The 12263-nt window shown below is 47.0% G+C and overlaps 2 protein-coding genes across 2 annotated transcripts in view; both read right to left on the reverse strand.

Moving 5' to 3' along the window:
* Nucleotides 1-2239: 2239 nt before the first annotated feature.
* On the reverse strand, nt 2240-6154 carry LOC128420537 (probable N-acetyltransferase camello). The gene is made up of 2 exons (XM_053402130.1): nt 6054-6154; nt 2240-3869 (listed from the first exon to the last, which is right to left on the reverse strand). Exon 2 carries the CDS (start codon nt 3813-3815, stop codon nt 3150-3152), a length of 666 nt encoding a protein of 221 aa, XP_053258105.1. The 5' UTR covers nt 3816-3869; nt 6054-6154; the 3' UTR covers nt 2240-3149.
* Nucleotides 6155-8727: 2573 nt separating this feature from the next.
* Nucleotides 8728-12263, reverse strand: part of CPXM1 (carboxypeptidase X, M14 family member 1) — a 35358-nt gene continuing 31822 nt past the window's right edge. The window contains exons 13-14 of the mRNA XM_053402122.1: nt 12038-12140; nt 8728-10884 (exon numbers count right to left, since the gene is read on the reverse strand). Coding sequence (XP_053258097.1) covers nt 10625-10884; nt 12038-12140 — 363 coding nt within the window. The 3' untranslated portion in view covers nt 8728-10624. The remainder of the gene's footprint in view (nt 10885-12037; nt 12141-12263) is intronic.

Below are 12263 nucleotides of genomic sequence, written 5' to 3' on the forward strand. Positions count from 1 at the left end.
TGAGTTTTAATTTGTTTTAGTCTATTTTATTGTGGCTTTTGCTTTTTTATTTACTTTTACAGATGAATTAAAAATAAATGTTTTTATTATCTTTTTTGTAAACCTCTTTTTATATTTTCCCCTACAATCGAAGTGGTATATAAATTTTACGAAATAAACAAATTAATGAAAGTAACTCGACTCCTATGAGGCTGTATCATGTAACTCAAAGCCTCTCGGGTGGAGAGAATGTGCACACCCTAAACCCTGGGGCAGGCAGTGGGAAACCCTTCTGGAAGATGCAGTCTTTCTGATCACCAGCAATAGATGTGCGACAACCAACTCTCTCAAGAAACCAGCTATGGCTCCTCAATATTTTTTAGGGAGCAAAAGAGTGGTATCAGGCCAGGCACCTTCACTTTTTGGTGCCTGCATCAAACATTTTCATTCAGGCATGCCAACCCAGGTGCTTAGAAAGTTGGTAGGAGTTTTAATCTGTTTTTAGTCTTATTATTTTAACTTTTTGAAAGTCTTACTGTTAGTTCTGTTGGTGCAAAATGTAAGTGTATAGAAAGGAAAATTCCTGGATGCCAAGAACAAGGGTTTGGCGCAAGTATTCATTCATGAGAGAAGCCCAGCAGGTTTAGAATCACAAAACATACAGCAAAGTGTGGGAATATAGGCTCTTAGATCTTTAAAATACAGGTGGCGACCATTTCACTTGTGTCCGATTGATGCACAACACACAACTCTCTCTCTTTTACACCCACACATACATACAGCCTTCCCCTTGCCCCGAAACACACTTTTGACGGGAAGGTGCTTGGCTCAGTGGTGGAACATCTGCATTTCATGCAAAAGGTTCCAGGTTCAATTCCCGGTGTCATCTCTAGGTAGGGCTAGGCAAGGCTCCTTTCTGAAATCATGAAGAACCCCTGCCAGTCAGTGTAGACTATATTGAGATAAAGGGACCACATAGTAGAAGGAACACGCTTGTTTTCTCCTGCTCTGGAGGGTAAGACTCGGACCAATGGCTTCAAGAAACAAAGATTCCAACTAAACATCAGGAAGAACCTTCTAACAGCAAGAGCTGCTTGACAGTAGAATGGACTCCCTCTCCTTCCTTGGAGGCTTTTAAGCAGAGGTTGGATGGCCATCTGCAGTGGATGCTTTAGTTGAGATTCCTGCACTGCAGGGGGTTGGTCTAGATGACCCTCGGGGTCCCTTCCAACTCTACAATTCTTGTTTCTTGCCCTTTTTCTAGAGCAACCACAAGGCTAACAGAAGTGTCTTGCTTTTTCGAGAATTCAATGCACTCTACACGGGGCTACCTTTGAAGGCGACTACAACTAATCCAGAATGTGGCAGCTAGACTGGCAACTGGGAACACCCGCTGGAATATATAACACCAGTCCTAAAAAAACTACATTGGCTCCCAGTGTGTTTCCAAGCACCTTTAAAGCCCTAAATGGCTTTGTCCATGTACACCTAAAAGAGCATCTCCACTCCAATCGTCCAGCCTGGACACTGAGATCCAGCTCCAAGGGCCTTCTGGTGGTTCCCTCTTTGCAAGAGATGAGGTTACAGGGAACCAGGCAAAGGGCCTTTTCATTAGTTGCACCTGCCCTGTGGAACACCCTCTCTACAGATGTGAAACACATAAACAGCTATGTGATTTTTAGAAGACATCTGGAGGCAGCCCTGTTCAGAGAAGTTTTTAGTGCGTAATGTTGTACAGTGCTACCTTGGTTCTCAAATGCCTTGGTACTCAAACAACTTGGAACGCAAACACTGCAAACCCAGAAGTAAGTGTTCCGGTTTGCAAACTTTTTTCAGAAGCCGAATGTGCTCCGTTTTGAGTGTTACACTTCCGATCTGAGTGCCACACTTCCATTTTGTGTGTTACAGTAACCCTGACCCTAACCCTAGTGTTTTTGCTATTTAATTTGCGGTTTTGTTTTTGCCTGGAACCCAGTTTTTGTTTTGTGTGGAACCCAGTTCAGCTACTGATTATGTGACTGCAGTACATTGTTTATTGTTTTCATTTTATGAATCAGTAGTCTTGTTAGATAGGTTTTGGAACGGACTTCCGGAATGGATTAAGTTTGAGAACCAAGGTACCACTGTATTGTGCTTTTACTGTTTTCTTGTTGGAAGCCACCCAGAGTAGCTGGGGCAACCCAGTCAGATGGCCAGCATATAAATGATAAATTACTGCTATTATTGTTTTGGCAGAAAAACTTGCGAGAACATTCCCCTGTACAAATGTATCAGAGAGATTTATTCTTGGCCCTTGGTTTATAGAAACAGTAGTCATAATTTTGTGACCATAATGTAGGGAACGCAAAGAAGCAAAAGCATTATCTCCTCAGATAGGATCACATCTCAAAGGACACACCAGAGACGCAGATCTCTGCCAAAGACAACTGCTGGAGTTATTCAGCTAGTTCAAATGAATGTAGTTAAGAAGTTATGTTCCATCTGAAAACAGCAGCATTTGGGTTGCATTGAAGAGCATTGAAGAGAATGAATTTCCTGCACATTTAGTCGGACGCAGAGCTCAATGTGCTGCATGCCCTGAGGAAACAAACAAATCTTTGCATCAAGGTGATGTTATGGAAGGGCCTCTGAGGTCTGAGCCCATCCCAGAAGGCAAAAAAGAAAAGAACAGAGGCCCTCGGTTACAGCAGCAATAGTCTCTCCTCTGGCACTTGGGCCGGTAGCTTGCCACTTGGGCCAGCAACAGTCCTCTCAAGGAACAAGGCAAAGAGCGGCTTCTGTGCAAGTTCAGAAGTGCTGAGATGAGGCCCCCAGAGAAGCCCCCTTTCTCCAGCAATGAAAACTCAGTTCTGTAATGCCACACATCCCTTCCAAACCAGGACTCCCATTTTCTCACAAACACCTTGGAAGCAAAAAGGAAAGGATCCTTCTGGAAATATTACTAGTTACGGTTTCCTTCATTACTAGAATTCCTTGAAGCTTGGCTGTCAAGCGCCCTCTGCAGCAAACTGGAAAAGTCCGAAAGGAGACACCCCTTTGCTCAGCACCAGAACAAACCACTTCCAATTCTCTTGGCACCATGTAATCAACAGCACCAAATGCCCAAGGGACAAATGGGATGAAAGACCAGACCCAGGCAGACACCACCGACCACTCCCCGGTTTCCCTCCTCAGTCCATGGAGGGGATATCATATCGATACTTGGAAACAGTGCAGTTGGCCAACCTGCCGTAGATGGTGGGCAGGACATAGTGGTGATACATGCGGAAGCCAACTCCCTCGTACATGGCGCGGGCCTCATGCTGCACCATGAGGGTGTTCAGTACCACAGACTGGTAGCCATGCTCTCGGGCAAAGGAGATCACTGTCCTGCAGAGGGCCTTGGCAATGCCAAGGCCGCGATAGTCCTTCCGAACCGACATGCGCTTCAACATGAGCTCTCCCAGGTGTTCCTCAGAGGGCCTGGCACCCACAATGGCCACCACACACTCATCTGCCTCGGCCACCCAGAAACAGGAGCCCTTGTCTCCCAGGTAAGCAGCCTTGATGTCCAGCAGGTCCTCCTGCAAGCAGTGGTCGATGTACATGGACCAGATATAGCCTAGGAGCTGCCGGCCGACCGCCAGCAGCAGGGTGACGGCCAGGATGGGTAGCAGGAGCGATTTGGAGCTGGTCAGCAGCAAGCAGAAGGTGCAGGCCAGGAGCAGGATTAGCCAGGGCTGCTTCAGCATGTGCACACACAGGGTGGGCACATATTCGCTCATCCCTGTGGCAAATAAATCACGCGTCGTCTCATAGTCCTCGGGGCGGTACTCCCGGATGTGGTAACGCGCCATGGTGCACCGGTCAGAGATGGGCACCACTGGAGGAGGCAGGCTAGTGGGAGAACACTAGAATCAACAAACAGAAAGGAAAGGTTGTTACCACACAAACACACATACGAGAGAGAGATACGTGAGTGTTGGACAAGGACCTGGAAGAGAACAGCACTGGAATCCCCACTTGGCCACAAAGCTCACTGGGTGACCCTGGCAGCTGGTTGTTGCCTCTCAGCCTAACCTACCAAACATTCAACAATCAGTTAACAATTTATTTGTATGCCTCCTTTCCAAAGTTCAAACCTTGCTCAAGGCAGCTTACAATCTAAAGGGACCCCTGACCATTAGGTCCAGTCGTGGCCGACTCTGGGGTTGCGGCGCTCATCTCGCTTTATTGGCTGAGGGAGCCAGCGTACAGCTTCTGGGTCATGTGGCCAGCATGACTAAGCCGCTTCTGGCGAACCAGAGCAGGGCCCGGAAACGCCATTTACCTTCCCACTGCAGTGGTACCTATTTATCTACTTGCGCTTTGACGTGCTTTTGAACTGCTAGGTTGGCAGGAGCAGGGACCGAGCAATGGGAGCTCACCCCGTCGCAGGGATTCGAACCGCCGACCTTCTGATCGGCAAGTCCTAGGCTCTGTGGTTTGACCCACAGTGCCACCTGCGTCCCTAATATAAAGCATCTAGATCAGGGGTTGTCAACCTGGTCCCTACCACCCACTTAAGGATTCTAGGGGGTTCGGTAAGGGGTTCTACGGCACATGCTGAATCCTCCTTCCATCGAGCACTGGTGGGCGGTAAGGAAATTTTACCATCAAGTAAGATGCATTAGTGGCCGGTAGGTATAAAAAGGTTGACTACCCCTGATCTAGATAGATGAATGGTCTTAATTAAGAAGTACCTCAAGCAAATGCCAGCATTAGGGTGTGGTCCTATTGCTGGTTTTTCGTTTTGTTTTGTTGGCACAATCATCATTAGGTTATCCATGTTAATCCTGCAATTCCCATTTAGAATAACAACAAATCACACGAAGCTTACAGGTGAAAGATGTGCTGATTCAGGGCACCTGACAGCACAGGCACTTTGGTCTGGAAATGTTTGGGAAGTGTCAATCAGTTTAACTTCATGACGTCTTTAACAAAGTCATTGGGACTGAATGAGGAGTGGGGAAGAACGGTGCAGGCCACCTTGAACTCCCTGGAGAAGAAGTAAATGCAGCAATAATTAGGAAGCAGACATAGCAAAGGACAGAACAGAGTGTAGGAAAAAAGCCATGGAACTCGCTCACGCATGTAGTAGTGATGGACACCAGCTTGGGATGGCTTTAGAAGAGGACTGGACAAACTGAGGGAGGCGGCCCCTAAGCTCATAACCCCAACACTTTTTGCATTCTTTACTTTAGTCAGCTTGCTTTTAATTAATTCGCATACCGCCCTTTATCCTTAGCTCTCAGGGCAGTTCACAAGATAAAAAACCTTTTTTAAAAAAGAACAACCCACAAAACACATAAAAAGAGCAAGAACGAAAAAAACCCCCAATAACCCCCACTTCCCCTCCCACAAACACATCTAAAAGCAGAGCTGCCTTTGTTTTTTTGTGTTGTCCATTTTAAAAAAAACAAAAAACCTGGTTTTAATATACGAATGTGTTTGGTTGCTTAAAATACTGCAAGTCATGCACAAGGTGTGGCTAATAACTATAATGCAATAACAAACAAACAAAATAGTAATAGTGATAGTAATAATAATATTATATAATGTGATTTGGTTTTAAACACAGTGTAAGGTAGTCTCTGTGGGAATATATTGCATTTAATTATGGAGTTTTTAGGGGGTTAACCAGGCTGGGATAACTGGCTTGTTGGTTTTTGAATGCCTGATGTAGATTTTTTTCAATTTCGTTGTTCTGTATGGGACAATGACAATAAAGATTATCATATCGTATAATAATAATAATAATAATAATAATAATAATAATGGCAGCAGCCAGGAAGACTGTGCTGTGTTTCCACTATTGGAGTCAGGGGGCAGCGCTGATGTTGCTGCTGCTCTCAGTCCCTGCCTTTGGGGGGGCATCCCCATTTTTGGGGGTCCACCTGGCCGGCCACTGCATGGGAACGGCTGGCTTCGCTGCCTGCGGGGCTCCCTCCGGCCTGACCCTCCAGGCGGCCTCCCTCGCCCACCCCAGAGGGCGACGGGCCTCCCCCCACCCCACCCCCGTCGCCATAGCAACCCCCGCGGCCCCGCCGCCTCACCTTCTCCCCCGGCAGCGACGCCCCACGCCACCCTGCGCCTGGCGATGACGTCGCTTCCGGACACCAGCCTTCCCGCACCACGTGACCTTAGGGGACGGGAATACACGACCACAGAAGGGCGCCGGGAGACGGAGGCTTATAAAGGAGGGGAAGGGGAGGAGCCTCGTCTCTCCGCGCGGTGGGCGGGCTCTCCCGACTCCGCCGCCAATCAGCGCGCAGGTGGGGGGGGAAGGAAGGGCTCGGGCCTCTCTATGGTGGGAACCTTAGAGGTTACGAGACGTGCTGTATTATATATCTTTATATATGACGTGCGCATATCTCTATATAGGTATGAACTATGAATATATCTGGAAGTATACACACAAATATCTATGAGAATTTTTAAATGTATATATAATATATGTATATTGTGTGTTTATGAATATCTATCTATCTATATATGAAATATATTGTTGTTGTTGTTTAGTCGTGTCCGACTTTTCGTGACCCCATGGACCAGAGCACGCCAGAGCATGAAATATCTGGTCCACCCCATGGACCAGAGCATGATATATATATATATATATATATATATATATATATATATGAAATATATATATGCAGATATAGATTTGTCTGAAATGAGATATATATATATATATATATATATATATATATATATATATATATGTATATATGTATATGTGTGTGTATATGTGATATAGATAACTTTGAAATATATAGATGCAGATACATAGTTTGTGTGTGTGTGTATATATATATATATATAAACACACACATACATACAATATATATGTGTGTGTGTGTGTATAAAATACAGGATGGAAAGCAAGCTGAACATACAGCACATATCTGTGTTTGTGTGTGTGTGTGAATGAAGTGTGTTTGTGCGCACACAAAATCTATTTACGTGCCTTGGCACGTAAGCCATGACTCCAGAGTAGACCTATAGAACCTAGTGGACTCTGAGCTGCAGCCATTCTTCTCGACATTCATCTGCTCCAAGAAGGAGGAAGGTTTTACTCAGGTGTTGATTTAGCAGGGCATATAGTGGGATGAAGAGCTCCCTCTTTCCCCTCCCTCCCTCCCCCACTCACCTGTCACTCTTAAAAGCTTTCTTGTGAGGCCAAAACACCATCTTCTTCAAGCCCTACCTTAAGGGCAGCCCTGGGCACCCTTACCTGAACTTGGCAGATTTACATCTGAGTAGACCAGCGCAGGAGGAGACTGCACGGCCATGGTATAAACTATTATTTTCATCGCTGCTCTTCGAAATATCTGGTCATTTCTGTAGTCCCCCCCTCCCCATTCAAAGTGCTCTTAGAAGTCCTTGTTGTTTTTTAAAATGTATTTTTCTTAAAGATTTTATTGGTTTACAAAAGTACTGTATGTGCAATGTCTCTCTCTCATTCCCCCCCCCCCCTCCAAGAAACATTTTTTACAGGTCAGTTTCATTTGTTGAGACATTAGGAAGTTTTTATGTCCGTTACTTAAGTTGCTTTTATTCTGCTTTTAAAAAGAAAAAAGGGGGGGGGGAAGAAAAAGGGGGAAAAGCCAAATGTGGAGAAGACCCACTGTGGAAAAGAATGACAGTTTGGAGAAGACTTAAGCAGCAGGAATCCACAGAGGTTCTTCTTTCTGTCACGCATCACCTTTCCCCCAGTTTTGCTTGTTGTAAGAATCCCTAGCCTGAGTCTCTTGCATGTGTGAATATCCCCCATCCTTGGTTTGTGTGTGCAATGGGGTTAATCCTGCCAGGTGGGATAATTCCTCCACTCCAGCTTCTATTCCACTTTTGCAGGGTGGCTCTTCATTAGAGAGAAAACGGCCTTGATGTCGCATTTGGTTGAGAAACATCGTTTCAAGCCATCAGTTTTGATCTGGTTTTTAAAATCCTGGTATCCTTGTATTCGCTTATGCAAAGAAAAGATCCTGCACTGCGTGTCTCAGGCCTGATCAATCAACTTTGGCAGAAGCAGCAAGGCTGTTGTTTAAAGAGAAAGTAAGCAGAGAAGCAACTCCACACGAGGCAGGCTTTGGAAGGTTAAATAGCAAAAGGTTTATTTGGTAACGCTCTGTCGGAATGCCACTTGACTCGCAAGGGCACGTCAATGCCAGCATTTTCGTTTTAAACAGTTCTCTCAAAGTGAGGCTCCACTTTCCCAAATGCCCCTGCGAGGCAAGGACAACCACCCACCAACCTGGGGAAACCAAGGCTATGGACCACAGCATGTTCTGGTCAGGGCCTGCCTGTCAGAGCCAGCGTCACATGCCATTGGTTTGCCTGGGTGTCGAGGAAATACCCATCCATCTGCAGCCCTTGTATGCAAGAAAATGACTCAGGGGATAGAGAAAATTCTCAGGGAGAAATATCTGCCTGCATTCTTCACTTTCCTAATGTTGCCTATGGGGGCCGCCATTTTCAAGGGTTGCCCAACTGAGTCGCTGAGCAGAGATGAGTCGGAAGGCTTGGTGGTTTCTGTTTCGAAACATAGAATGATAGAATTGTAGAGTTGGAAGGGACTATTAGGGTCATCTAGTCCAACCCCCTGAAATGCAGGAATCTTGCCCAACATGAGGCTCGAACCCATGACCCTGAGATTAAGGGTCTCATGCTCTACCAACTGGGCTTTGAAGACACTTGAACTCAGGATGCAAGGGAGAAATTTGCTTGGCAAATCCACACCGTGATCAACTCCCACCCAGAAACCAATGTCCCCACTGTGGAAGGACGTGTAGATCCAGAATTGGCCTCCACAGTCACTTGCGGACTCATTGTTAAAGCCGTGTTTATGGAAGACAAGAAGAAGAAGAAGAAGAGTTTGGATTTGATATCCCACTTTATCACTACCTGAAGGAGTCTCAAAGCGGCTAACAATCTCCTTTTCCCTTCCTCCCCCACAACAAACACTCTGTGAGGTGAGTGAGGCTGAGAGACTTCAGAGAAGTCTGACTAGCCCAAGGTCACCCAGCAGCTGCATGTGGAGGAGCGGGGAATCGAACCCAGTTCACCAGATTACGAGTCCACCGCTCTTAACCACTACACCATACTGGCTCTCTTACTCAGCTATGAATGATCGCCAAAGAAGAAGAAGAAATTGTGGGGGTGGTGGTCCTTCAGTCTTAATTACCTATGTCAGCTTTCCCCAACTTAGTGCCCTCCAGACTCCAGCTCCCATCTTCTTCCCAAAGTTCAGGGATGGTGGGAGTTGCAACCCGAAACATCTGGAAGGCAACAAGGTTGAGGAAGGCTATACTTGAAGGGAGGCCAGCACTGTTTTTGTGAATCTGGTCCTTAGAATGAAGACAACGCCCTCAGCAGCAAGGCACCCACTGAACTTAGGAGCTCAGATAACAACATTAATTTATTGTGGCGCTGGGCTGTCAAGAAACCATTTTGTTAGCACCAGTGTGGTGAACCTTTGGCCCTCCAGACATTGATGAACCACAACTCCCATCAGCCCCAGGAAGCAGAGCCAGTGACCAGGGATGATGGGAGTTGTAGTGCAGTAACATGAGGAGTTACCTATACCTGAGTTCAGGAATGTTCTTGATGGATTTCATCATTTTATTAAGGGGTGTCCTTGTGGGGTTTTCTCTTGCTTGCCGTTCTTTGATCCCTTGACTAGCTTGTCAGTCCTTGAGAGTGTTCCTGCCCTTTTAAAAGTTCTATGGAAGGAAGTTTTCTTTCCTGGGATAGGTGAGGCTTTACCCAGAAGAATGCTGCATTCATGGAAGAAGCCACAGCTAATGGCCTGGCTTCCATGTCCATCTTAAAGGGACAGCAGCTCTCTAAAGTTCTGGCCCTATTGATGGGATTTATACCCAGCCCTCTGTTCAGATTTCCTTCAACTGACACCAACTCCTGACAAATCACGGAAAATCCACAAGCAGGTTAGTCCTTTGGTAACTCAATTCATACACTAAATATTGGCTGATAATCAAGAGGAAGGAAAAACGGACTTGCTTGGCTCTGGACAGATGGCATTGCTTTGAACTGGGATTTCATGTGACTTCAGGACTCAGCCAGAACCATTTTTTTCAGTGTCAGGGTTTGACCCTGGGACATGTGAAGGAATGAGGAATGAGTGTTTCTTTGTGCATGAGCAGAGTGCTGAATGGCTACAACCAGCCTCTGCACATCTGAGCTTAAAGCGAACGGCTTCCGGGAGAGGCATGTACAGGTGCGCTTAAACCAAAAGAGGTGGTTGCTTTAGAAATTCAGCACCATTTCTGACATGTTCATAATAAGTAGAACTTTAAAATATATGGATCTTGATGAGTGCCAAGATGGCAAACATTGTGCCGAAACAATGACGACGGCGATAATATCGTCACGATTGCTTGAGGGGCTGGGAACAAATTCTGGGGCTGATTTATATCTAATTTCCCCAAAGGCCAGAAATCACAAGATAGTTTGAAGGCCAATGGCACGGAAGTCTGTGTCTAGAAACTCAAAATGTTCAGGCTGAAGAAAGAATTCACTAAGATCAGAAGAAGAAGGCAATGGGAGTCTGAGAAGCAGTTTTCCATCGAGGAAGAGGTTGGAGACAGTCAAAGGGTCCCCCTCACTAAGCCCGTTTCTGGGACCGCAGTTTGTGCAGCCGCAGCTGGCGAAGGCGCAAGGCGAGGTCCTTGGGGACCTTGCCCCCTTTGGCCAGGATCTCCCTCAGCCGTTGCTTGGGTGTCTTTGTCAGGCGGAATTCACACAGGGTGGGGTTGTCTTCATAAGAGACGCGGCAACTCCGGGTGACGGAATGGTAGCCCTTGGCCGCAGCAGTGACTTCGTACTCACCGGGGTTTAGCAGGCGCCAGTAGTCCCCATCGAAAGCTGATAGGGTGAGAAGGAAAGGGGAGTTAAGGGAAGCATCGAGCTTCAGGCGGATAAGACGGTGGTTCCCAATTTTTTTGGACAACCCCCACTCCAGTCCTCCAGAAGAAGAAGAAGAGTTTGGATTTGATATCCCGCTTTGAGGAGTCTCAAAGCAGCTGACATTCTCCTTTCCCTTCCTCCCCCACAACAAACACTCTGTGAGGTGAGTGGGGCTGAGAGACTTCAGAGAAGTGTGACTAGCCCAAGGTCACCCAGCAGCTGCATGTGGAGGAGCGGAGATGCGAACCCGGTTCACCAGATTACGAGACTACCGCTCTTAACCACTACACCACACTGGCTCTCATCCCCAGTGCCCCTATGGGATGTAGCACCACTGAAGCAGTCAAATACAACAGTTCCTGCTTGCCCAGAGTGGACACACAGGGGAATGTTGCTCCAGCCAGGAGGACTTCCTGTCACACCTGGTCAGGGGCATCCTCCCCCTGTTTGTGACCAGGTAGATTGGCGTGACCCTGGCAGACCCTATAAAAGGGCCAGTTATGGAGCCATCTTCCTCTTGACTCTCTTGTTCCCATCTCTTCTTGATGCCTTTTGCTGTCTGCTGGCTCTCAGCCAGCAGCACATGGGCTCATCCCTCACAGAGGATGAACCCACACTTTTCTCTGTAACTGTAACTACAAGTTAAAGCCTGCCTTCAGGACCATACTGAACTGAATGTAAGTAAACCTTATCATTACTCTTAAAAGAAGACTGTTGTGTCATTATTGTTTTTAAGAGGGAACTAAAGGGGACGCAGGTGGCACTGTGGTCTAAACTACAGAGCCTAGGGCTTGCCGATCAGAAGGTCGGCGGTTTGAATCCCCGCGATGGGGTGAGCTCCCATTGCTCGGTCCCTGCTTCTGCCAACCTAGCAGTTCGAAAGCACGTCAAAGTGCAAGTAGATAAATAGGTACCGCTCCGGTGGGAAGGTAAACGGCGTTTCCGTGCGCTGCTCTGGTTCTCCAGAAGCTGTACACCGGCTCCCTCGGCCTACAGCCCTTCACCAAGGGATCCATCACTTTTGGTCCTCTCATTTTCTTATCCCTCCCCCTGCCCCCCATGTTAGATTTGTGTGGATTTGGATGGATCAGCCTTCAGATGTGAATTGTACCTGTCCGAATGTCATGGTTGATGCCATCCACCGAAATGATGGCGTCCGCGATGCCCTGCTCCGTGTCTTTGTCTCGGACGATGCCTTTGATGCCCCTTCGGGTCTGTAACAAAACGCCTGGTTAGCACCACATCTACTGAAAGGACCTGGCCTTTGAGACTGAGCAACCCATGTGCCCAGCAGCAAAGCGCAAAGAAAGAAATCAGTGGGGTGCCACCTGGTCCTG

This window comes from Podarcis raffonei, chromosome 9 (genome assembly GCF_027172205.1).
Source record: "Podarcis raffonei isolate rPodRaf1 chromosome 9, rPodRaf1.pri, whole genome shotgun sequence".
Classification (NCBI taxonomy): domain Eukaryota; kingdom Metazoa; phylum Chordata; class Lepidosauria; order Squamata; family Lacertidae; genus Podarcis; species Podarcis raffonei.

Coding starts and splice junctions, on each gene's coding strand:
- LOC128420537 (XM_053402130.1), bottom strand. CDS start 3,815: ATGGCGCGTTACCACATCCGGGAGTACCGCCCCGAGGACTATGAGACG.